At 37.0% G+C, this 24,161-nt stretch overlaps 1 protein-coding gene across 6 annotated transcripts in view; it reads left to right on the forward strand.

Moving 5' to 3' along the window:
• Positions 1-24,161, forward strand: part of PPHLN1 (periphilin 1) — a 76,740-nt gene that overhangs the window by 35,894 nt on the left and 16,685 nt on the right. For all 6 annotated transcript variants that reach the window (XM_048926549.1, XM_048926563.1, XM_048926573.1 and 3 more), the window contains 3 exons: positions 79-161; positions 4,302-4,418; positions 7,417-7,557. In XM_048926549.1, coding sequence (XP_048782506.1) covers positions 79-161; positions 4,302-4,418; positions 7,417-7,557 — 341 coding nt within the window. The remainder of the gene's footprint in view (positions 1-78; positions 162-4,301; positions 4,419-7,416; positions 7,558-24,161) is intronic.

Below are 24,161 nucleotides of genomic sequence, written 5' to 3' on the forward strand. Positions count from 1 at the left end.
ATATTAAAGCTGATAAATATATTTGCAAGATATGTGCTTACTGTAATTTTGCAAGTCTTAATATTTTTAAAATTATAGGTAAAGAGAGGACTTCAGTTCAGTCGTCGAAAACATCAAGAGATGCATCACCATCGGGCTCCACAGCACTACCCACATCAAAGGTGAATTTTGCTTTTCAAGCACTTCTCACTGTGGCTTCAGATTGCACATTATTGGATATATGTATGTTTTGCATCACCTGGAAGGAGACACTGTATGCAGCTGTTAAGGGCAGAGTATCTTATGTTGCTCTACAACCCAGCAGAAGCTGGTTTTCCTTTACTGAGCAGGAAGGTGCTGTTAATGTTGTGTATCTGATGATGATACAAATAGTCCTTTATTCTGTAGTCACTGTCCTGTTTGAGATAGGGCATTTTGCACAGACTTTAAATTGTTATTATCTGAAGTCCAGAGTGTGCTAGAAAAGGAATGGCAAGGATATTTGTTCAAGAAATGTTTAGATGTTGTGCTAAGATGCATGGTTTAGTGGGGAGATATTGGTGATAGGTGGATGGTTGAACTGGATAATCTTGTAGGTCTTTTCCAACCTTGGTGATTCCATGATAAAGTTAAGTAAGCAGTTTTTAGGGACAATAGATGAATAGACACACCTGTACTTGAACTGAACTCCATCCTTGAGTGATGCTTAATCTATGACTGGATCTGGAAAAAGCGAGCTGAAGTGTCTGACAAATGGGGAAGGTCATGTGAAGAGCAGCTTTGGCTTTGGAGAGGGCTGCTGGAGAACGTGAAAAGAATGATAGTGTTTCACTGGGAGCAGTGCCACATTGCAAAGCAGCTTAGTAAATTCCTTTTTACCTTCTAAATAATGTGGTTTAATTTCCCATAAAAAAAAACTTGTAGTCTGAGCTCCAACTACAGTCTTGCTAATTAATTAAAGAGACAAACTAATAAACACTAATGAACAATCAGCATTCAGTGTTGTGCTGGCTGTCTTGTGGCAACAAAAGCATTTTCACACCACAGACTGCTTGCTTGAAAATTACACTTGAGGTTAAATTCAACACTTCTACTGGAACATTTTCCCTTTTTTTTAATTTTTCTTTTTTTTGAGAATTACTTTAATGAAGAATAAAGAAACACTGCAATATATTCTGAGTAAGGTTCTCTTAAAAAGTAGCATTTCCCTAAGCAGTAGTAGCCTAGTTCTGGAAGTCTTTGTAATAAAAATAGTGGAATGCTTGGGGGGAAACAAACAAAGAACAAACAAAAAAGGAAAAAAACAACAAAGAAAGAAAGGTATTCTTGTGAGAAAGTGAGACTGAAGGAAATAATTAAGTGGGTAAAAAAAAAATTCAAGCTTTGGTTGTGTTATGTCATTCTAAGTACTTATTCCATGTACAGCTCTTTTAGAATTGCTGTGCTAGGCACTAGTTAATTGCCATTATCCTTAAGGGGGGAGGTAAGTACTGTATTTTCGGTGATGTAAATAAGGAAAGTAAGATAAAAGCTACTAGGCAGAAGTTGCACTGATTTGGATTATAAAAGCAACTTTGTAATTAGTTCGCTTATTTTGCTTGTAGACTTAATGTGCTGCAGCTTAATATCAAGTCCTTAATAGGACAAAGAGAACAATGAGATATTGCAAAATCTTTTGCTACAGTATATAGATGAAGTGTGAACTTGAACTATAGGTATTTAACCATATTGCTTTCCTCTCCTATCAGACCTGATGTGTTCTGCATTGATTTTATTTTTGCCAGAGCTTGGCTTATACCTACTGGATATTAACTACATAAAGTAAAAGTTTCCATTTGAAACTTTTCAGAGAACACAAATGTTTATTGGGTGTACATCAGCTGCAGAAACAGAATTGCTTCAGTGACGTTATATTGCTTGTCTCTTTCAAGCACCAGATATATCAATAATTTACTGTTTTCTATCAGTGGAGCCTCTTAGGGGTGATGGCTGCATTCCACTAACCAGTTAAGTTATAGCTCTTCACTAACTTGGAAATAACAACCAAAAAAGTTGTGGCAAAACATGATAAACATCACTAGGGTCTGGGTCTTGCAATCTATTCAGGCTTGTGAAATCACAGTCATATGCTTTGTTTTATAGATCAAAGGAGATAATTTTCAGTGCTCTAAGTAATAATTTAACTATGAAATACTTGTATTGCTTCCACAGCAATATCTCTTTTCAGCTCAGTAACTACATGCAAATCTGAAAAGGTATTTTTTTAATCTCGTTTATGATTTCTTTTTTTTGCATATTCATGCATGTGAATTAATACAGGTTGGTGTTATCAGATCTTAACCACCTGTTTAATTGACTACTGCATGACATCTTTTGTGTTTTTGTTTAATATGTGTCTGGACTACAAGCCTTGGAGGTTGTGTGCAATATAATTAAAGCAAAGAGCAGATGTGTGAGACAAGGAAGATTTCCCAGCAAAGATAGCAGAAAACTGACAGGTTTTTGCTGTTCTTACATTATGCCCAAGAAAAAAAAATGTGAAGACACCTTTGCTTAGAGTACAAAAAAAGTTTGCCACTAAGCAGTTAACTTCTTGCTTCTCTTCATGTTTTTCTCTGAAAACGTGACCCTGTTCTTTTAATTTTCTCTTATATTGTAGTGTAGTGTATCTGTGGAAAACCTATTACTTAATACATAAAACACATTCAGAATTTTTAATGTGTATTTTATTGCCATGCAGTCTGAATAATTTAGTCAGAATAAATTGAACAGGTGGTTTTTTGTTTGTTTTTTTTTCCCCTCTACTCCATTAAGTACTAGAGTAATTAGTTGATGCTTATGGCTTGTGGAATATTGTAAGTCATATGAGACTTTATTTATCTTCATTTCATGCAAAGATAACAATTGGTGACAGAGATATTGGTCCTTTCTTTTTGGTTGTATTGGCCAGAGCTACTTTTGGGGACTAGGAGAAATTTGTGATACAAGATTTTCTGGCAGCTGGGAAAGCCAGGTTGTGGGTAAAAGTTGTGTGTGCCTTGGGGAATGAGAGCAGAGGAGAAAAAAAATTGGCTGCTGATAGTTAGTAGTGGGGGAAGTGTATGAGTAATTGTGTAGTTTGGAAAGGTAGCTGGGCTAATTATTCTTGGAATTATATTGCCCATTTCTCTTAGGAACCCTCATAGTACCTTATCTGTACTTTGGACTTCTTTTAATCTCTGCAACCTCTGGACTTCGCTGATTTCTATTGTTTTGAATTACAGAATAATAAGGAGGGATTCCTGCTCAGATAAACATTGTATTCCACTTATTTTCTGGATTTAGTTAAATGCTGTGTCTTTATGACACACAGTCCTTTAAGGAACTACTGAGTATGTGCTTCCTCTGACCATTTATGTAATTTGGAAAAAATGATAAAGTGTGTGTGGGAGGGTTCTTTTGTTGTGCATTTTCCTTCCCAGTGGAACAACTGGGAACTTGTGGCAACGTTTTTCGGGCAGTTGTATCTTTCTTTGATATCCATCTGTGACAGGTCTTAATGCTAGAGTTGTATAAATTCTTGGATAGATGGATAGATTCTACAGAGGCAGTGGCACAAAATTCTCACATAGAGGTAACAAGATCTTTAAAATTAGTTATTTCTAAACTGCTTTTAATACATGGACATTTGCCATTATCTTGTCTGCTCTAATACATATATATACAAATACTGTTCAAAGAAATCATATTGTGAATACTATTTATAAGACCGTTTCCCTGTGAATGATTCTGTTACTAGTGATCAACATTTCAGCCAAGTACGAAATTATTAATTTTAATTCAGCTAACTTAGAACAGTTGAAATGCATGAACTTTCTGTTCCTAATTAGCCTAGGTTTTGTTCCATATACAGAGTTGAATAGTTCAGTTTTAATTTGTTGCAACCTTTCATGGCTAAAAGCTATACTGTGTTACTAAATCAATCCATACTTGTCTGATTTTTCTGTAGTGTCCATTTGATCCATCTGTCTTTGAACTCAACTGGTGTCAAATAATTTTTTGGTTATTTGTCCTCTGAATTTGAAAAAAATGACAGAACAACAATGTTGATTCTGAAAGTATGGTGCATTTTAACATTTTCCTGGAATTCACTGATTTTTATTTATCTGTTTTTCTTTTAACAAGTCAACAAACAACTTGTTCAGCTTCCTTATTTGCCATTTCAAAATGCTTTGGGGAGCTGAATAACTATTTATTTTAATTTAGAAGATGACTTTGCACATGGAAGTATATTTCATGTTGGAGCCTTCACTGTAATGTGTTTTGTTTTGTTTGTTTTTCAGGCTATGGAGAAGAGCAACAGACTGTCAGAAAAGGAACTCGCAGAAGCTGCAAGCAAATGGGCAGCTGAGAAGTTAGAAAAGGATGAAAACAATTTATCGGAAAGAACAGAGTATGAAGTAAGACAGAAGTATTAACTGATTTATTTTGAAGTGTTACAACAGTAACCTCCTGGTTTTTGGCATTCCTGAAAGATGCATCTTATAAATCACCTCTGGCTTTGTCTGCCTGTGCTATTAAATGTTTGTTGAAAGTGAGAGAGAGCGACTAAAGCCATGTGTTTGTGGGTTTTTTTTGTTGTTAAAAACAAACAAATAAACAAAACATATAAATAGTGGGTTTTGTTAGTATGCCTTGAATTTATGCTGAACTACAGTTGACAAAATAAGGCTCCATCTCTGCGCGAGTTTCTCCAAGTAACTTTCTTGCACTGGTGTAAGTTGCTTTGCCTACTGAGGTCCCTAAAATTAGCTAGAGACTCTACTGAATTAAAATGTAAGTGTTTATGTAAAACCTCAGATCAGAAGAGAAACTCTGTTTAACTGAATTTAGATCCATGCCGTGGCAGTCTGCCACGTCTTTTATTCCCTTTTAGGAGCAGTCCTTCTTCATCTTAAATATCAGGCTTTTATCCTTGCTATTGTTGTTGATTGTCTGACTGGTTTAGTTGTTTTCCCAGACCTTTTGTTTCATTAATACTCAACATTAATTAATTGACAATTTATAGCTATCTGCTCTTCTCCTCCTTGTCTTTTGCCTCTCGCTATATTGAAGTGTGATCATAGCTCTTTTCAGTGGTCATTTTTTACTGCTCTACTGGCACAGCAGGCAAGTGCTTGTTAATAACCTCTTGAGAAAGCTAAGTTGTTTATTTTGTTAGTGCAGTTAATTTGGCAAGCGATCATGTGGCAAGATTGGCAAGGAGCTTACAAACCTCTTGCTCTTGAGTAAGTCAGATGTGGATCCTGTGTCATTGCAGATACGGGATCTACTTGATTGACTGCAGAAAGTAGGGATTGCTGATGTCAATTCTGAGACCACCTGAGCACTCAGCCCGGCGCCTATTGGGAAAGGAATGAGGCTTCTGAGAGAGCCCTTGTCACCTGAGACAACTTAATCACTTCTGAGGCTTTCCTGTCTTTCTGCCCTGAACAAATTGACATACATTGTTATGTCTTTTGTCTTTTAGTCACATACTATGTGACGGGCAGGATTTTCATAGTCAACTAACTAAGGCTAATGAGATTGATAGACAGTAATTTCTGACTAACAGAAGGCAACAAGGCTCTATTAAGCATGATGTGTTTTAACTAGCGTCTACCTCCTTTGATTTGACACAAATAAAAGTCGTGTAATGTCTTTCATAAAGTAGCCTGGTTTAATCCTGCAATCATTTCAGCATTCCTTCTCATCAACTTTATAGTTAATGGGCAGGCTTTTTGTAAATGGTAAGATGGAAAATAAATGTCTTGGGAAGCACTGAATTTCCTTTTTGTACTTCACCTTGGGGAAACTAAGAGCTAGATTTAGGCTGGATCCACATTGATCTGAGCTCTCAAATCATATCCATTGGTCTAATGGCTGACTGTGTCAACAACTTCTTGGTACTGGATGGGAGGATTGGATAAAAGAGCTGTTCATTTCCTTCCAGGAAAAAGAAACTAAAAACAGAAAAAAATCAAAATTAAAATAATAATAATAAAAAAAGCATATATGGTGGAGTGAAGAAAAAAGGATCCTAGCATGGATGCCATATGGAGATACATGCATGGACAGTTCTATTTGTAGAGAGATTCAGGAGAGCAACACTGAAGAGAAACGTCACTCCTTTTCTTGATGAGGGGAAGGCAGTGTAGTGGAGGAAAGAACAGAATGGACCATGTGGTGAAATTGATTCTGCCTTAGAGGACATTGCAGTGGGAGAAAGGTTCATAATGAAACAGCAGCTGTTGTGACAAAGTCTGAGATGATTTACTGACTGAAAAAGTGTTCTGTGGGCTCGCTAATGAAGGTGGTGAGATATTTCATTCTGAATCCTAGAAGAAAGGATAGTTCTGGCCTTGACTGATAGGCTGTCGTGTCTGAGTTGCTGCAGCTTGATATTTTTTTTCCAGTTTGTTTATCTTACATAATGGTTGGACTTTGTGTTATGCTGAAGTTCTTAACATCCTCTACTCTTTCTCAGGCATTTCTTGATCTACTGCAATAAAGAGAATCCACATGTGGTGTTAATGGTTTATATTGATTCTGAGTTTTAAGCAGATATTTATAGGACTGCTTCAACTTTTTTTTTTATTCCTAATGCTTTTCTCTTACACATTAATTAAGCCTTAAGTTTCTCCAGTTCTTTATTTTTGAGCAGTTAAAAACATTTTTATGCATCTACTCCAAATTCTCAAGTCTTATTACAAAAAAAAACCAAAAAAGCAACTCCCAAACTATTATATATTGTACAAATCTGTTGTGTAATAATGCAATTAAATATACTGTAGTAATTTTTTTCTTTCTCCATCTTCTATTTAGACTGCTTGATGTCCTTGAAGTAGGAGTCTATATTCTTTGGGGCGGGAATACTGTCTTAATTCCCATATTAGAAGGAAGCCTGTACAATTTTGGTACTTCTGTAAGATTTCTGATATTTTCAGGAATCCTCTAAGTGCATGTTTTCTCTCGCTGTACAGTAGGTGTCTCTTTTCCTTTAATATTTAACCCATAGCATTGAATGCTGCAAGAGTTCTTTCTGATTTTGTCATTGACTGTTTATCTTTGATTTTTTTATCTTTCTCTTTCCCCAGGAAATCTAATCCCACTTTCATTGTGGATTTCTCACTGGTTGATGTTAAAAATAACAACTGTAGAAGTTTCTTCTCAGAAGAAGGGCTGATAAGGGTTATCTGTCATTGTTGTCCTTACTATTATGACTGAGTCACTTTTTTTATGTCATGTTTTTTACATATATAAAATCAGTATTTCTGTAACTGTTAGATTGTAGCAATAATGCTTCACTAATGGTGTTGATAAGCAAAGTCATATTTAATCGAATATATTTGGGTTTTATTTTTGCTGTCACATTTTGACATTTTTATTTTAAAACTTGAAAATTCCTTTTCTTTTAAGGCTGGTTCTTCAGCTCCATTATATGTCGAACAAACAGAGGAAACAGAAACAAATGTAACTGACAGTACAGAATTATATGAAGATAACCAGCATCTTTGCCGCTCAAAAGCAATTGCAACTAAAACCAAGGAGATAGAGCAGGTGAGTCCTGTTGGCTTTTTGGCACTGATACAATGCTTGTGTAATGGCTTGATCTGCTATAAATATCTTTATTTTCTCTTCTCTTCTCCTCCTTGGAGCATAATATTAATGTAATCTAATTTGTTGAGGCAATACAGCGATGGCATCTCTGTCTACAGAGATGCATTCAGATATATTACTGAAGAAGTATGGCATTTATCTGCACATGGGAATTAGCTGTAGTCTTCTTCATCTTAAATGTAACAACTGTTATTATTCATGGCAAGCTGAACGCAAGCCATGAGTGTGCCCTCACAGCCCAGAAAGCCAGCCATATCCTGGGCTGCATCAAAAGAAGCATTGTCAGCAGGGTGAGGGAGGTGATTCTGTTCCTCTGCACTGGTGAGATCTCACCTGGACGAGTACTGTGTCCAGATATGGAGTCCTCAGTGCAAGAGAGGTATGGGCCCGTTTGAGCATGTCCAGAGGAGGGCCACAAAATGATCCAAGTAGCGGAGCACCTCTCCTATGAGGACAGGCTGAGAGAGCTGGGGCTGGTCAGCTTGGAGAAGAGAAGGCTCTGGGGAGACCTGATGGAGACCTTTCAGTGTCTAAAGGGGCAGACTGTTTAGCCAGGGTCTGTGGTGACAAAGGGAAATGTTTTCATCCAAAAATAGGGGAAATTGAGATTGGTTATAGGAAAAAAGTTTTTTATGATATGGAAGAGCTGGAACAGATTGCCCAGGGGTCTGGTGGGTACCCTGTCCCTGGAGACATTCAAGATCAGGCTGGACCAGACCCTGAGCACCCTGATTTAGCTGTAGGTGTCCCTGTTCACTGCAGGGGAGTTGGACTAGATGACCTTTAATGGTCCCTTCCAAATCAAGTACTTTTACAACAAAATGATTGCTGCTTGGAATAACTGTTCCAAAATCCAATATAAACAGGTAATTCTAAATGCAGTTAAAAATATATCTTTACGTGAGAACAAGTAAGTTCTTTACCATGAGAGTGGTGAGGTGCTGGAACAGGCTGCCCGGAGAGGTTTTGGAGGCCCCATCCATCCCTGGAGGTGTTCAGGGCCAGATTGGACGGGGCCCTGGGCAGCCTGGTCTAGTGTTAAGTGTGGAGGTTGGTGGCCTTGCATGTGGCAGGGGGGTTGGAGATTCATCATCCTTGAGATCCCTTTAACCCTGGCCATTCTGTGATTCTGTGAAATTATCGAAAATGATTTCTGTAAATTTTCTTAATTTAGAATATGTACAGTTTGGGGACTGAACACTGGAAGCAGGCTGTTGTTGTTTTAATCAGCTTTGAATACCAGTTCCTGTGTAATTGTTTTCAAGGATTAAGAGCCTTTACATTTTTCTTAGACTGCAGTGTTGATATCAAGATGAGAGAAGGGAATTCTTTTCAGAAATTCTTTCTCTTTTATGTAGAGTGCTTGGGGATAGATTGAATACAAAACAAGATTTGTGTTGCTTCTCTTGTAATGTCCAGTCTGTGAGCAAGCTCAGTAGAAATTTATTTACTAGTCTTTGCTATCATATCACTTTACAATGGGGAAAATATCTCTGGTAATCTGCTCAGTTTCATTTGTCGTAAACATCTGAAGTATTTTTTTCCGTAGTTACGTTGCTGTTAATGTAGAGTTTGGAGATTTTCTAACTTTTCAGTACAACTCTGCCCAAATCTGGAAGAAGCATTTAAAATTTTTAATTCAGGCAGGAGAGATGACTTTCTTCAAACTTGCATTTACAATCTTTTCATGCGTTCCTGTGATATCTAGGAAATACAAATCACTTACCCCATTCATGATTATTTCATAATACTCTTCAAGAAGTCTTGTAGTCTGGGGGTAATCTTATAAAGCTTTTTCTAGGTTTCTTCTGTCTGAGTTGTAGTAGCTTTTGCTCTTTTGCATGAGAGTCCACTTCCTATCCTGTAAAATTGTTCCTTTTTCATGATAAATGAAAAGCAAATTTCTACTCTGTGTATTTTTTCTTTCATTACTTCTTTTTCTTCTCTTTTTTTAATATTATTTTGTATAAACATGGCTTCATGTTTTGTGAGTGTCTGGCTAGAATGGAGCATGCTATAACTACTAGGATCATCATGCAATTTGTCTTTGTGTCAATGACCAGTTCGTGTGTTCACACCTTGTACATAAACTTATGACTATGGGAAAATGAAAAATGTGGGAAAAAAAGTAGAGTAGGAGCAGATTTTTCAGAAAACAACAATTGGGAAAGTTTAGCTGCTGGTACTGAAACCACGATTGGTTTATGTCCCATGAAGATGTATGTGCCCCTAGGTTCTATAGATAGGCTTATAGTCAAGGCTGATGAAAATTTGGGCATAAAAACAAATCTTGTTTTCAATGTGATGTAACGTTATTATGTTTGACAGTGTTGATACTTATCTCTAGAGGAATCTAGATTACGTTTTATAAAACAATGCTTTTAGTAGCTTCATTCAGAAAAGCCTGAGGAATAACTTAGATATTTTGATTTCACAGAACCGGTTTCTCCCGTTGTCAATTTGAATATTGAAGGTGTCAGCTTCCACAGAATTAAAATCAGATTTTATGATGCTGGAAGCATCTTTGGTGCATTTTATTAAACTGAACAAAATTCTTGTTTGTTATAAAATGGAGTACTGTGAATTAGGTTGGAGGTAGGAAAAAAAAGAATACAGGAAGCTTGTTACGATGTTTTCATGGCTTCATGTGCTGTGAGTCTTCCACCCTTACTTGGTACAGTGCTGCACTGGCTTTGCATCATCAGAATCTCAAAGTAAACTTAGGTGAGTTCTGAGTGACTTGAGCTCTCCAGTACTAACAAGGAAGGTGAGAGGGAGCAAAGAGTGGAATGGAAACTGAATTTTCAGTCCTGTGGTGAACTGCTTACTAAAAGTTATTTGGATGAACTTCTCAATACAGTTTATGCTGTACTTGTGGTACTGTTTAATCAATTGAGAAGAAAAGGTGTGATTGAAGATGCATGGGCACCTTGAGAACATTGCTGAACTGGGACCACAGATCCTGGAAGTCTCTTATCTCTTCTTAGAAATGACCAGTTTAGTGACCGAATCACAGGGGACCTCACCTGGACCGATATCCTCTTGGAAGGGCCTTGGAATGGGCCATTGAGAGCTCAGTAAAGTCCTGAATATTTCCAGTGAGGGAGACTGCTGTTTCTTCAGACAGCCTTTTCCATTGTTTCAGTGTTCTCTCTCTCTCAGCTCAGCTGCCATTGCAGTCCTGTATACTGTTCTGCACAAAGTGCTTCTTTTCCCCACCAAAGGCTTCTGCTCCCAGCTCATCTTGGCAGTTCCCCATCCTTGAGCTGCAGAGTCCCATCTCCTTGCTCTGGTTCCCTGTTTTTGGGTGGTCTCACTTGCTTATCAGGACCTGCTCCCCTTGGAGTGGGCTCAACTGCCCTCAGGAGAGGGTTGAGGTCCCCCAGCTAGCTGCCCTGGGACCTGCTGCCTCTGCCACTTGGCAGCTGGCAACAGGACCTTTCCTGGCACTTCTGCACAGCAAGCACTGGGAAAACTGATCTCTTCCATCCTGGTCTGTATTCTGTTCCATCTTTGTGCTTCTTTGTACAACATGAGAATTCTGCAATGTTGGTGTGTCTCATGTTTTAGTATGTCCAGAGTCTTGATAAATGATGTGGTTTTTGATATTCTATTTGTAAGCAATCAGAAACTTTGGAGGGCTTTTGAAAACAAAAGTAGTGAGCTAATTAGCTCTGTTTGCTTGAGAGGTAAGCACTTCCTTATGCTTTTGAACGTGTCTTTCGTTCTTTCCTCCACAGTGATAATTTTGAAATTTGGTGTACGTTGTCAGCATGGTTGGGACTGGTCTGGTTACTCAAAAATAGCATAGCAGAGAATTTGACATTGGCAAGTCAAGATCAATGAGTGTTCACAAGTTGCTGATGTAACCATTTCACACACTTATACTTTTGCATCTCATATGCAATATACATGAATGTATTTTTTAATTTGTTTAGTTTCTGTTTTTATATAGTTAAGTATCAGCTTATGCTTTTAATATGCAATGTGCTGAAGTGTGTTTTTTCGGAAGTGATGACAAATATGTCCCTGGTGTTAAATTCACAATTGGAGCAATTTGCTGGCAGTGTTACACAAAAGGCTATCTCTTTGTTGTTCCTTATGAGCATGAGGAGCAGGGATTCTTGAAATGTCTTATCTTGTCTAGACATCAAGTCTGCAGCAACAAATTAACTAGCCCATTACTATATGTCCAGTTTCTTAAATGTTGCACATGCAAGTTAAAGTGACATGGGTTACCTTTGAAAAATCTTTCTTTTTTTTTTTTTTTTTTTTGTGAAGACAAATTTTACCAAATGAGCCAAGTACCTTCCCTGTTTTTGGCAAACAGTCAAACCTCTCTGTTTCTGAATGAGATTTGACATTCAGATTTCAATACTTCTATTACCGCAGACCTCTGGCATCTAAGAAGGAAGCAGGGGACTTAATGCTTTCGTGACTCACAATGGAATTGCTGCTTACTACTAGGCCTGGCTGACGTGGTGCTTTCAAACAGTATTTTAAAATGCTCAGTAGAATGATATTCTTTTATGTTCAAATGTAGATTAATTGCTTGCTTACTTGTCTTCTAAGTTAGCATTACTTATTAGCAGCCCTCAGTAATATTAGCATGCTGTTACCCTTATTGGACAGCCTCCTGCTGGAAGATGTTGAAAAGCACAGATTTCCTAAAGTGTGCATTTGCAACCTCATAGATAGGGTGCATGTAAAGTAGGAAGAAACAGTGTATGGTTGGATCCAAAGGCTATCCAGATTGTGTTTTCAGATCTGCTGTCTAGTTCCTTTTCATTTTTGGGCAAATTACTTAAATCTCTGGCCCAAAAATTGCAAGTCAGTAAGTAAAAGAGGTTCTAATAGCTGTAGTGCATGTTGTTTCAGAAAAATATATAGACATTTCTGTCATGATAAAATGTTTGCTGTTTCTGCAATGTGTGAAAGTATTCTTCATGCCTTCCTCTCCACCCTCCAGCCCATCCTGTTCCCATTGCCAGTCTGAGAACAAAGACAATGGATTAGGGTTGCAGTATCTGACTGGACATCAACAGTGTGCTCTCTTCCTCTGTTCTCTAGTAAATGCTCCAGTTCTGTAAATGTGCACAGGGAATCACTGTTTTCAGGTTAGCCCTTCTAGGAGCAGGATGCTTAAAGTTAGCCTGTGTTTGTGTAGCACCTGAACAAGAGCTTGTTACTTTTCTTACTTCGCAAGAAATGGAGCTGTAAAAACAAAGCAAAAAAAAAATGACTGAAGGTGTAGGGCATTACATGCAAAACATGTTTTACTTTTCCAGGAATGCTAAGTACTCTCTTGTTCAGGACTTAACATTTTACTTTAAATGCTATACTTTTTGATAGGAAAAAAAAAAAATCTTGTGCTGTCGGTGAGGCAGTGCTGAACTCATGAGATCACATCGAGCAGGAGAATGAATAAGGCAGAACTAGATTTTGAAGCTCTGTAAACCATCAGAAACTGGAGGAGGCTGACTCCTCAATGGTAACAGATGTGTGAGAGGCAGAGAGTTGAAGGAATGTGTGGGTGACATTACCAAGATGTGAAGGTGAAACAGTGTAAATTTGAAGTAGCTTCCAAATCCTGGCCAGGAATAAGCTAATGAGAAACCATGGTAAGTGTGTATACCATATTGATCAGTTCTAGGTATATTAGGTTCAATATTGTATTTTTAGCAGTTGCAGTGAAATAAATGAATAAATTTGGGGCATGGGGCTCCGAGAAGGAACGAAGGAACAGGAGCTCGAAGCTGACCTGGGTTGTACTTTTCCTTTTGTCTTCAGCTGAAACAAGAAAGTGGGCTGCAGTTTCTAGAGATTAGCATGTTGATCTGCTTCTGCTGCTGCTAGTTTCAGGCAAAATGATCTAGTTTAGAAAAAATCCCCTAATTAAAATGTGAGTTAAGAGGTGGGTAAGTTAAGTGAAGCTAAGAGGAACTGGAGTAGCTGGAGAACACATTAAAGGATTAGCTCAGATTATAGATGAGGTCAGACATGCTTTGCTTCTGATGGGAGTAGACCAGACAAGAGTAATAATCTAGATGAGAGTAAATAATGAGGAAGCTGTTGAGATTTTGGTTCCCTCCTAGTTTTTCTATTGAACACTTCATCAATTTAATTTCTTTGGTACCATACCATGTGTCATGCCTCGTCTAAGCTTACATTAGTTTATTTAAATGTAAGATGTAGTTAAGTGTGCTAATTTATTTTTCGTAATCAGAGAAACTTTTGTCTCTGTTTTGGGTAGCTTGCTGTAGGGATCCCAGAGAAGTTGAAGAGGTTTCCTTTTTTTTTTTTTATGGTAGCATTTGCCAATGGTCTTGTTTCATCCTTCAGTGACTTACCAATTTCCTCATGTGAGTGCTCTTCTCCTTAAATAGAGGACAAGTAATTTTTTTTTTCACATTCTCACTCACTTTTTCTTCCATATTAATTTTCACTTGCTGATTTTCTCATAGCTTTTTTAATGTTTATCCTTGAATTTTACCATTGTGAAATCAAGTCAATTAATTTTTTTTCTATTTTCATCCTTACAGTTCACACATATCATTGTTTGTTTTTCTTGTAACGAGATATTTCAATTTTCAAATTTGAGCTGTTTGTTAGAAATCTGTATTTTCATGCTTATGAGGACTGCAAGAGAAAAGGTTTTAGTCAGCATTTTGGTATTATCATTGATTTAAGGCATTGTAACATTGCAAAAAAGTAACATTGGTTTAAAGCAGAGTACCTGGGATATCAGAAGGGTTTGGAAACTTTCCTTGTGCTACAGATACTGTGCTTTAGAAGTTGCTCCTCACTTTACAGTGACTTAGCCATGTTCTCTTCCATTTCCATGGGCATTAATGTGTTATTGGGGTATGGACTGCAGTGTAGTTCTTAACTACAGACTGCTGCATTTGCAAAATCAGAGCGACTCGCTCGTTTCACTTCAGCACCTGCAGGTAAACTTTAATAAGGAAATGTATTACCGCATTTCAGCTCTTTGCCAGCAGCTTTTTCTTCATTGCAAAGCTGATAAAAAGCGAATGTTACTTAAAGTATAGCACTCATAGGACAATACTTTTCAGAGAACTTAGCACCAGAAATGTTGCACACATGTAGCAGTGGGGTATTTTTGTTCTTAACGACTCAAAAACAATAGATGGAATTCACCTTTTGCTTTTTGTCATCTGTCCATGGAAGAATTTGAGTTTGGCAGTTTGTCTTATCTTTATAATGTAACAATTTTTGTTCTTTGCTAAGCACATTATTTTGAAGCTGCTAATGCTGGGAACTCTACTTGTTGGCAAGTCCAGTCGTTGATGTAAATTTTGACACAATGATGCTTCATTTATGTGATCAAACAATAGCGCGCATTCCAACATCTCAAAAGGAATGTTTGCTTACAATCTCAAGAGCATTATTGCTTGTAGGTGTTGCTGGTAGATCTCTGGTACACTTAAATGAGTGAGTGGTAGTAGTACTTAGACGAAATTGCTGAATGTAGTAAAAAACATAAAAATAAAAATAGCAAAAATATATGACTTGTACCTGATTCACTCAGTGCCCAGCTGTTGAGATTTGTAAGACAAGAGGCAACTTTTGTTCAAATATAATGAAAATCTAAAAACTTGTCCATTAAATAGCATTTTTTCAGTCAGCTGCTATCAGTGATTGTTAACTGTAACACTGAATAAACTGGAAAGAAGGCTTAGCATAAAGAAGGAAGTTTAAACAGAATTGGAAAATTTGAAAGAGAGGAGGCCATCTAAAAATATATAACCCTTTATATATATAATATTATACAATATATTATTATGTATTATAAAATATATTATTATATATTATTATATGTAATATATAGTAATAAATATAATATAAAATATTATATATATAATATATAATATTATAAATATAGATGTCTATATATTATTATATATAATAACCCATATATATATATAGAGAGAGAGAGCTAATTAGAAGAAATTCCCTAATGAGGAAAATGTCAGATGTCAGGGTGCTTGGAAAGATGAGCAGAACTGACACTGAAGAACCTCCTGGGAAAGCCAAAGGATTAAGAACAGAAATGGTGAATAGGCAAAGCCTTAACAAATGTAGTAGTTTCTTTGGGGTTGAAGGATGTCATTTTTGTGTGTATGAGTTGCTTTTTTCTCTCTTTTTTTTTTCCCCCTCCTTTCCTATTTTTAAGGGAACTTGAATTTCATGTAGAAGAAAAAGAGAAAGCTCCATGTCTTCCAAATTTGTCTCCAGCATATTCTTGCTTTTACAAAAGAACATTGAAGGATTTGAGAGATGGTTTTTTATACATATAATAATGGTATTGTTGTTCCTGATGAAGTCTGTATTGTGTTCTGAAAGACTTGGAGATAAAATGGGATGTATGTCGGGCATGTAGTCATGACATGCAGTGTCATGAATGAAAGGAGATAGTTTCATAAAATCCAACATGTAACTCACTGAAAATACAAAAAAACCTGCCTGGATGCCTACCTGTGCGACCTGGTGTAGGGAAACTGCTTTGGCAGGGGGGTTGGACTCCCTTCCAACCCCTACAATTCTGTGATTCTGTGATTGGTAAGTAGTGAATGAAATGCAGTCAAAAGGAAGTTGGTGGCAGAAAGGATATGATGTTTGGCATAGAAACTGGTTGCCATCTCTCCTGTACAGGTGAGAGCTTTCAGGCTTCAGGAGCTTGGAACAGAAGAGTGTGACGCAGACAACCATGCATATGGAAAATCTGCTCAAGTGTGAATGAATCTACAGCTTTGGTTTTTGTGTCTCTTTTGCAGACTGCTGAGCTGATCTTAATTTAGCAGAAGGTTATTTTGTGGATGCCAGCTTTGCTGGTGCGTGTAGTTTAATCCTCTAAATCTAATCCATTTGTAATCTGATTTGTATACAACACTGACATTCCCCTATAAACATAGGATCATCTATGTCAAAAACCACCTTCGTGATAGATTTTGTCTCTTGGTTTCTATAGACCTTGTATTTCTTTTGTTATTCTGAATCACAGTCCGTATCATGTCTTCTTTCTTCTGGCACTTACTCCACTGAGCAGATTAAAGTTGTTGCATTTTAAAGGGTAGGCTGCACATTTTTAGTAGGTTGTTCTTCCTTCTGAGCATTGGTAATTTGAAAGCTATTAATTGCATGGCGTTTTGGAAGCAAGCAAAATAAGCTACAATTTCACACAGAATCACAGAATTGTAGGGGTTGGAAGGGACCTCCAGAGATCATCGAGTCCAACCCCCCTGCCAAAGCAGGTTCCCTACAGCAGGTCGCACAGGTAGGCATCCAGGCAGGTCTTGAACATCTCCAGAGAAGGAGACTCCACCACCTCCCTGGGCAGCCTGTTCCAGTGCTCCGTCACCTCACTGTAAAGAAGTTCTTGCGCATGTTTGTGCGGAACTTCCTATGCTGCAGTTTCCAGCCGTTTCCCCTTGTCCTATTTACAGATAACTAGTCTTGTTTTTTTTGTTCAAATTATTTTGAGTGCACATCGTATTTATTTTTGTGTGTGCGTGTATATAATGCTTGGCATAGAAAGTATATATGTGCTCTGATCTTTAAGGCAACCTTACAGTTCTATTTTTAATCTGTTTATTTATTTCATAAGGTTATTAAGTTATTTCCAAAGGGTTTTGGAAACAAGAGCTTTCCTAAAATGATGCAGAAAAAATCTTTTGTTGCACAAGTAGTTTATGCATGTGGTTCTTCTGCAAGTCAAGATTATATAAACTAGATTTTTATCTTGGGGTGTAAATGACTAATGCATGTCATCATTTATCACCAACCCATGAGTACCATTTCTCTGTTTTGTTTGACTCTTATTTGCTCTACTGCTGTGACTGTCCTCAGTAATTGTCTGGTCATAGACACATTTGGACACATCATGTTTAATGGCAAACTGCAAAGATGTGGCAGATAAATGGGGCAGGATTCCCCATGGGGCAAAGGCTCTGCAGTTGCAGTATGCCATTTTACCTTGGCACTTTGACTTTTAAAGGCTCACAGAGTCAACCTGACTCATAAAAATTACAGAAATTGAACACTGACAAAATCAAGTGGGTCAGGTTGTTCATGATTCTTTAGCTTCTCATACTTCTTGAGAAGGACTATTTATACATTAATTTTCTGAACTGCTGATCTTTGTGCATTTCTCTGAATGACACTAATAACCCTTAATAGATGGGCTAATTGACCTGCTAGCAGTCTTTCCCCCTTTCCTGTCCCCTAAATAGCTTAAGTACTTGTTTCATTACAGCATTTTCATTGCTGTGTGTACTTACTTGACCGTAATTACACCTCAGAAGCAGTTCACCACCTTGGTGTAGAAAATAATTCATATATTAACTTTTTGAGTCACGTGCTCCTTGAATAGAAAATTTCCATGTAAGCATGTTAAACATAGAATTGGAATAGATAGGCTGTGCTGACACAAATTTTTCAGTGATCATCTACAACTAGAAATTTACCCATTTTATTACTTTTAAGATTATTATTGTTTAGCTTCATGGGAAAGCTAGCTTATGCAATCACATAGTATCTGTGCTTTGTATCTTTTGCATCTATTCTCAGATTTCAATTAAGTTTCAATTTAGGCATAAGCCAAGATTAATTGTTACAAGTGTTATGTAAGTAGACAGTAGAAAAGACTGTCTAAGTTCCATTGGAGAAAGACCAATCAGTATGATCACATTTCATGAGGCATAAAAACATCCTCTTAAGCATGTGCTGCAGTTGCTGTATTTTTTTCTTTGTTAGCTTCTTTCTTAAAAAAATAAAAATAAAAATTACTGTTGCAAACCACAGCTGCATGTTAGAAAGTATTTGCTAGCAACTGTATTGCAGTTTTGGAGTTCAAGAAATCTGATCAAGAAAACAAGAGTGTTTTCTTTTTTTTTTTTTTTTTTAAACTAGTTGTCTTATTCATTATGATTCCTGCAATGTGCCTGCTGTTACAGGTGAGTTCCCATGCTGTCTAGCTGTTGTTTGACTACCTGCTACCATCTCTGAACATCTAGTGTTCTGAAAGCACTGCCTGAGATACACAAATTTACTAAGAGGTTGAGCACAAGTCTCCAGGAAGCCACTCTTACGTGGCTTTGTCAATTCCATAGTAACTGGTTTGTTTTCTATTTTTTGTGTGGTGTTTTTTTTGTTTTTTTTGTTTTTTGTTTTTTGTTTGTTTGTTTGTTTGTTTTTTTGTCACAGGGAAGATAAAACTTCTGAAAAATAAAAAATAATTGATTTCTGTCTCAAGCTACCAGAAATATCTTCTTTCTCTAGGACACATCACCATTTTTTAATTTTTTTTTTTTTATTTTTTATCTTGAATAACCTTGTTTCTGTGTATTTCTATGAATGTGAGCAAGATTCATAGAAATGAGTCCCAGTTGACTTATTTGGGAGGGCTAGTGCATTACTAAACACTCTCATAGCAGCATCTTCCAGGTGGCTTGCTGGAGCTTGGATCTTGCTGGGAGTAGATCTCAGAGGAAAGAGCAGACACAATAATCAGTGATTTTGGTAAGAAGATAAATCAGTTTTGGGTACAGAATGCTCCTTTTGAGTGCAGACTCTTAACATCTTGCAGTTCATTAAAGTATTTGCACCTTTAGGAAAAAGAAGATCAAAATATTTCTGAATGTTTTACTTATTGCCTGTCAGCTAGTGTGATGATGAACTGGAAGTATGCAATCACAGTGAAATGTCCTTCCACATAGAGGCACAACACTCTGTGAGGTAAAGCTGAACACATCTTTATTGAAGCTGAATGCATCCTATTCTGTTATCTACCACTGAATATGATGGTTGAAACAAAGACTTTGTTAGAGTTTAAAATACTGGCTCTTTGTTTTTGGGAGGACTTGAGAGCTGGATGCAATCTCCTTGGAACCTGAGACTAGATTACTTTGACTGATGGGACCTGCTGACCCACAGCTTTCCCAGCAAAGGGATGGAGGCCACCTTTTGGCAATGAGTGGTGCACCACCCCAAACAAAATGTGGCTTTTTCATAGAGTTGAAAAGAGAGAAACCAGTGTAGGATGATGTGTGAATGTAAATGTAGGAATCTTCATGTCAAAATTATGTATTTATGGAGAGAGGTGGACTGTGCCAAAGGGGTAATGGAAGGAGAAATGGATGCAAGAGAGAATACAGAAGAGTGTGAGGAAAAGGATGCTGAGGAAGAGATGAAATGGAACTATGTGTAACTGAGCAGTGATGTGACCTCTGAATTGGAGGGTGGAGGCAAACTGGAAGAGATGAAAGGATTTGTGGTGACAAGAGAGGGCTGGCAATTGAGTGTGGAAAGCAATGAACAAGGGTGGGACTGGACTTGCATTTGAAAAAAAGGTTTGTGCCAAGATCAGGAACCCCAGCCAAGAGGGTGGGGAAAAGAAAATTATGAGGAACAAGAGGAACTTGGGTGGAGATGGTAATTAATTCTGCAGGAGAAGCTTTGAAGCCCATGGGCAAATGCAGTGGAGTTTCTCCTTGGCTGGAGGGTGGAGATACTACATCACGCAAGAAAACTCGTTGCTATTTCTAGTGCCAGAAACAAATGGGAAACAGTCAGGTGCTACCTGCTTGGTGTCTTCCCCTCTATACACCCTTGGGGCATCTGCTGGAAGGAATAATGGAGTCATGAGGCAAAAAATGCACTGTTCCAGCACTGAACACCTGAAATTGCATGCTGAAGAATTAGAAAAACATGTTATGCTGTAGTTTGTTCTACTCTATAGTTTGGCTTGCTATATGTCTTTTCAATTAACAATCAACATGATATGAATGTTTTAATGTAAAATTGTTTTGAATGAAGTTAGTGGTCTCTTTGTCCAACTGGATGTCTAGTTACAGCTTAAAACTCTTCTGATCCATTTCTAAATAATTTTCTTAGCTTTTCCTCAAGTTTATAATTAGGCATAACTACAATTCGCTGTACAATTTCCTTTCTTCTTACTTCACTACTGGAAGATGTTTTCTTGCAAGAATGTTTTCTCTCAAATCAGAAGCAAAGATAAACTCAAAGATTCTGTTTCCTGTTTCACTGAAGTCAGTTAATGTGTTTTCCTTTGAGTTTCTAGTAACAGGATACCTAAATGTTTAACTCCAAGCTGTGGGAGGCTCTCTGACTCACCCTTGATTTGGTGTAGGCTGTTGGTGTTTTGAGCCCATTTATGAGTTATATATGCTTCTAATAACACAGTGAAATGTTTCAGAATACGTAAAACGAAACTATTGGTCTTACTATCCTTGCAGTCTGCTCTTGGATTGAGAATTGCATCTGCATTCCAAATGTGACACTTAGGATCTGTACGCTAGTGAATGTATAGTAAAATGGTTGTAGTATTGAGTCATTAACATACTTAATCCAGGTGTGATTAATCTAAAATTGCAAATTTATATGTGATTAGGTAAAAAAGACTTTTAAAATTACTTATTTATAAGGAAAAAAAAAAAGCATATTATGCATTCTTGGTGTGAATTTTCCACATAATTTGTCAGCCAGTACTCAGGGAATAGGGTAGTGGTCAACAAAATCTTCAATTTGAAGCAATTATATTGTCTTTCATGACCCAGGTAGGTCACCAAAGGGACTCTGTTTGAGGAGTGTTTCTTTCTATTTTAGTCAGGGTGGGATTTTTGCTACCAAGAAAAGCATGTTTCATCATAGTGAGTGGGCTCTCAAGCATTTTAGTCCGTCTGGGTGTTAGTCATGTCCTGGTAAGCAGCTCAGAGGAAGGGTGCTGAATAGAAGTGTTTCATCTACTGTGAATATTATTCTTTCTTTGTATATTTATATCGATTTAAGTACACTTTCATTGGTGGGGAAACATAATTTTTGCACGTGGGTACTTTTGACAGTACCAGTGAAAATGGAAGGTAACTTCTGTGCTATGTATTGAGGACTTCCAAAGATACATGCTTCCAATATATTGTGGACTGTGTACTTTGCAGCATTATCCTCTTTCCATACTCTGTCTGTAGACCATTTAATTCACTTTTGTGAATCATGGCATTCATCGTAAAAATGTTTGTTTCTGCTTTAGGGAAATGCAGGGTTTGATGACTTATAACTCCTTTGTTAAAGTGATATTGGATATTTTTGAAAGTCTGTTGTCTCTGTAGTAATATGGCTCATGTTTTATATCTGGCTTGAGTTTATCTCCCATCTGCTGTTTGACCAAGTTTGCTGTACTATAAGACCAAGCATTCTTGAAAAATAGGATAATATATTGCTGAAGAGCTAACAGTAAGATATGCATAGGTCTTTTAGAGATGATGATATGTTGTTTTCCAGCTGAGATATTAGAGGAGGCAGGGTCAAAACTTGATAATTGTGTCTTAGTATCTTGTCAGGTAAATTTTATGACTACACTGGTATATTTGCAGTTCAATTCTGTGTAGGTTGCTCAGTGTAGGTATACCTTTAAGTAGCTTTTTGCTGCACTTCTTAGAACTACTATGTTATACTTTTAAAATGAAAGCTCTGAAAGAATGAATGCATGTGTAGGTAGGTATACGGGGTGCAGCATTTGTTTCTGCTTTTTAAATAAATTTTCTGTTTAGTTATGAAATGTACCTTTTATATTTTCGTATTTGATAGAAATCCATGATACATAAACTCTGGAATGGTTGTTTTTATGTCACAATTAATATAAAGATGATCACGTAATTTGCTTGATGCAAAATATTTTTCAAGATGTTTCTGAATTTAAGGCATTATGTGAGAGCTGGAGTGAAGTCATGCCAGAAGAGGGAGTGGAGAAGACTTGTGTAGCAAAAGTGGTTGCAGAAGCAAGGGCAGTAAGAGTATTGCTTAGAGTTGCTGCTTTGTTAAATACATATTGACCATCTGCAAGGTCTTTAGAGTAGTAATGACATGGCCTTGTCTGTAGTAATGTTTGCTGAGCAGCGAAGTGCTGAGGACAAAGAGAAGAGGTGAACAGATGAGAAAGGGTAATGCTAAACTGAGGTAAGATGGAGTGGTTCATATTAAAACTAAGCAACAGTCCCAGTTACTGGTTTCAGTGCATTGCAAGCTGGTGAATGGGAAGTGATGGTTGTACTTTTTCTATTAAGAACATAAACTACTGGTTTACCCTACAGAAAAAACTTTTTTTTTTTTTTCTTTTTGAAGAAACAGTTGCTGTTGTCATCCTACACAGTTCATGGTGCTCTTCTAAGTAAATAAATAAAATAACCCTTTGTTTAGCAATAAATCAGTTCTTTGTGGATACTAATTCTTGAAATAACAAAATGTCTGGACTTGAAAATAGAAAGTTTGCAATGTTTATACCCTCATGTGATTTTAAAAAGCAAAAAGCCTGCTGGAATTTCTAAATGAAATGAGAGAACGTCATCCATTTTGATTTCATTTCTTAGTGAATTTGACTTGGTCTGTTCGAGTTGATTAAATTTTTTCCTTGTTTAATTCTGTTTCCAGGCACTGTGGTTCAGCCAGATCTTGACTGACATGAATTGTTTTTGTTTAAGGAAAAAAGAAAAAAAAAAAGTTCTGGAAAGCTGCACAAAGTGAGGAATGCCTTATTTTTCAGGATATGTTTGTACGAATAGCCCCCGTCTAGTCTGTATCTTTGAGAGCACGTGGTAATCTTTTATGAAGTAAGGTTAAAAGGTAAATGGTGTGGTACTGTTTCTTTTGGCTATTGCATTCAAGAGTTTGACCTTTAGAAGCCTATTTTTATCTCAGGCAGTAAACTATTTAGCTCTGCTTATCAAAAGAGACTTCACTGCTCTCTTTCCATGCTGTTCTTATCCAAAACACACTGTATCAATTTAGCATCAGTAGACTTTATCTGCAACTGCTATTATTCTGCTTCAAGATGCAGCATAAAATGTTTATTTATATTGCAGCAGTAAGTTTTAGTCATTGAATGCTTTCATGTATAGTTCTGTGGTTTCCAGTGTCGTTGACTAGATCTTTTGTGTTACCTCTTTATTATTGTAGTGAATAATGTAAAATTCCTGAACCCAAAACACCGCTTTTAATGACCAGAAATCTGTAGAAAAATATAGTGATTATAAAACGTGAAATACAGGAGGGGATTTAAATCTGTCAGAGGAAGAATAAGTGCAAAGTCAGTCTGTTAAAAATTTTAAGCAGTTTTTCAGCAGACTGATGAATTATTTAACTGGCAGAAATTGATCACTAAAACACTGTATCACTACAACTGCCAAGCATTCTCATTACTTTCCTGAAAGTATGCAGAAATCAGCTTTGCAAGGAAGAAAAATATAAAACAGAGTATAGATATGAGCAGTGTTGTGGTGCCGTTACTGTACTATTACGATACTTTTTTTGTTTTTTCTAAGAGATTTTAAATATTTCCCCTGATTAATATGGCAAAGTAAGTCTATTTGCAGTTATTAGCAGATTTCCTAATTATTTGAGGATATCTTCAAATCATCAAAGTGCTGGTGGTAATGTGAAATATTACCAGCTGTTTGGTTGAAGGCTCAGTCCCATCCCTTCAGCTGTCTGTGTGACATGCCCAAGTTCTG

Source organism: Lagopus muta, chromosome 1, assembly GCF_023343835.1.
Source record: "Lagopus muta isolate bLagMut1 chromosome 1, bLagMut1 primary, whole genome shotgun sequence".
NCBI lineage: Eukaryota > Metazoa > Chordata > Aves > Galliformes > Phasianidae > Lagopus > Lagopus muta.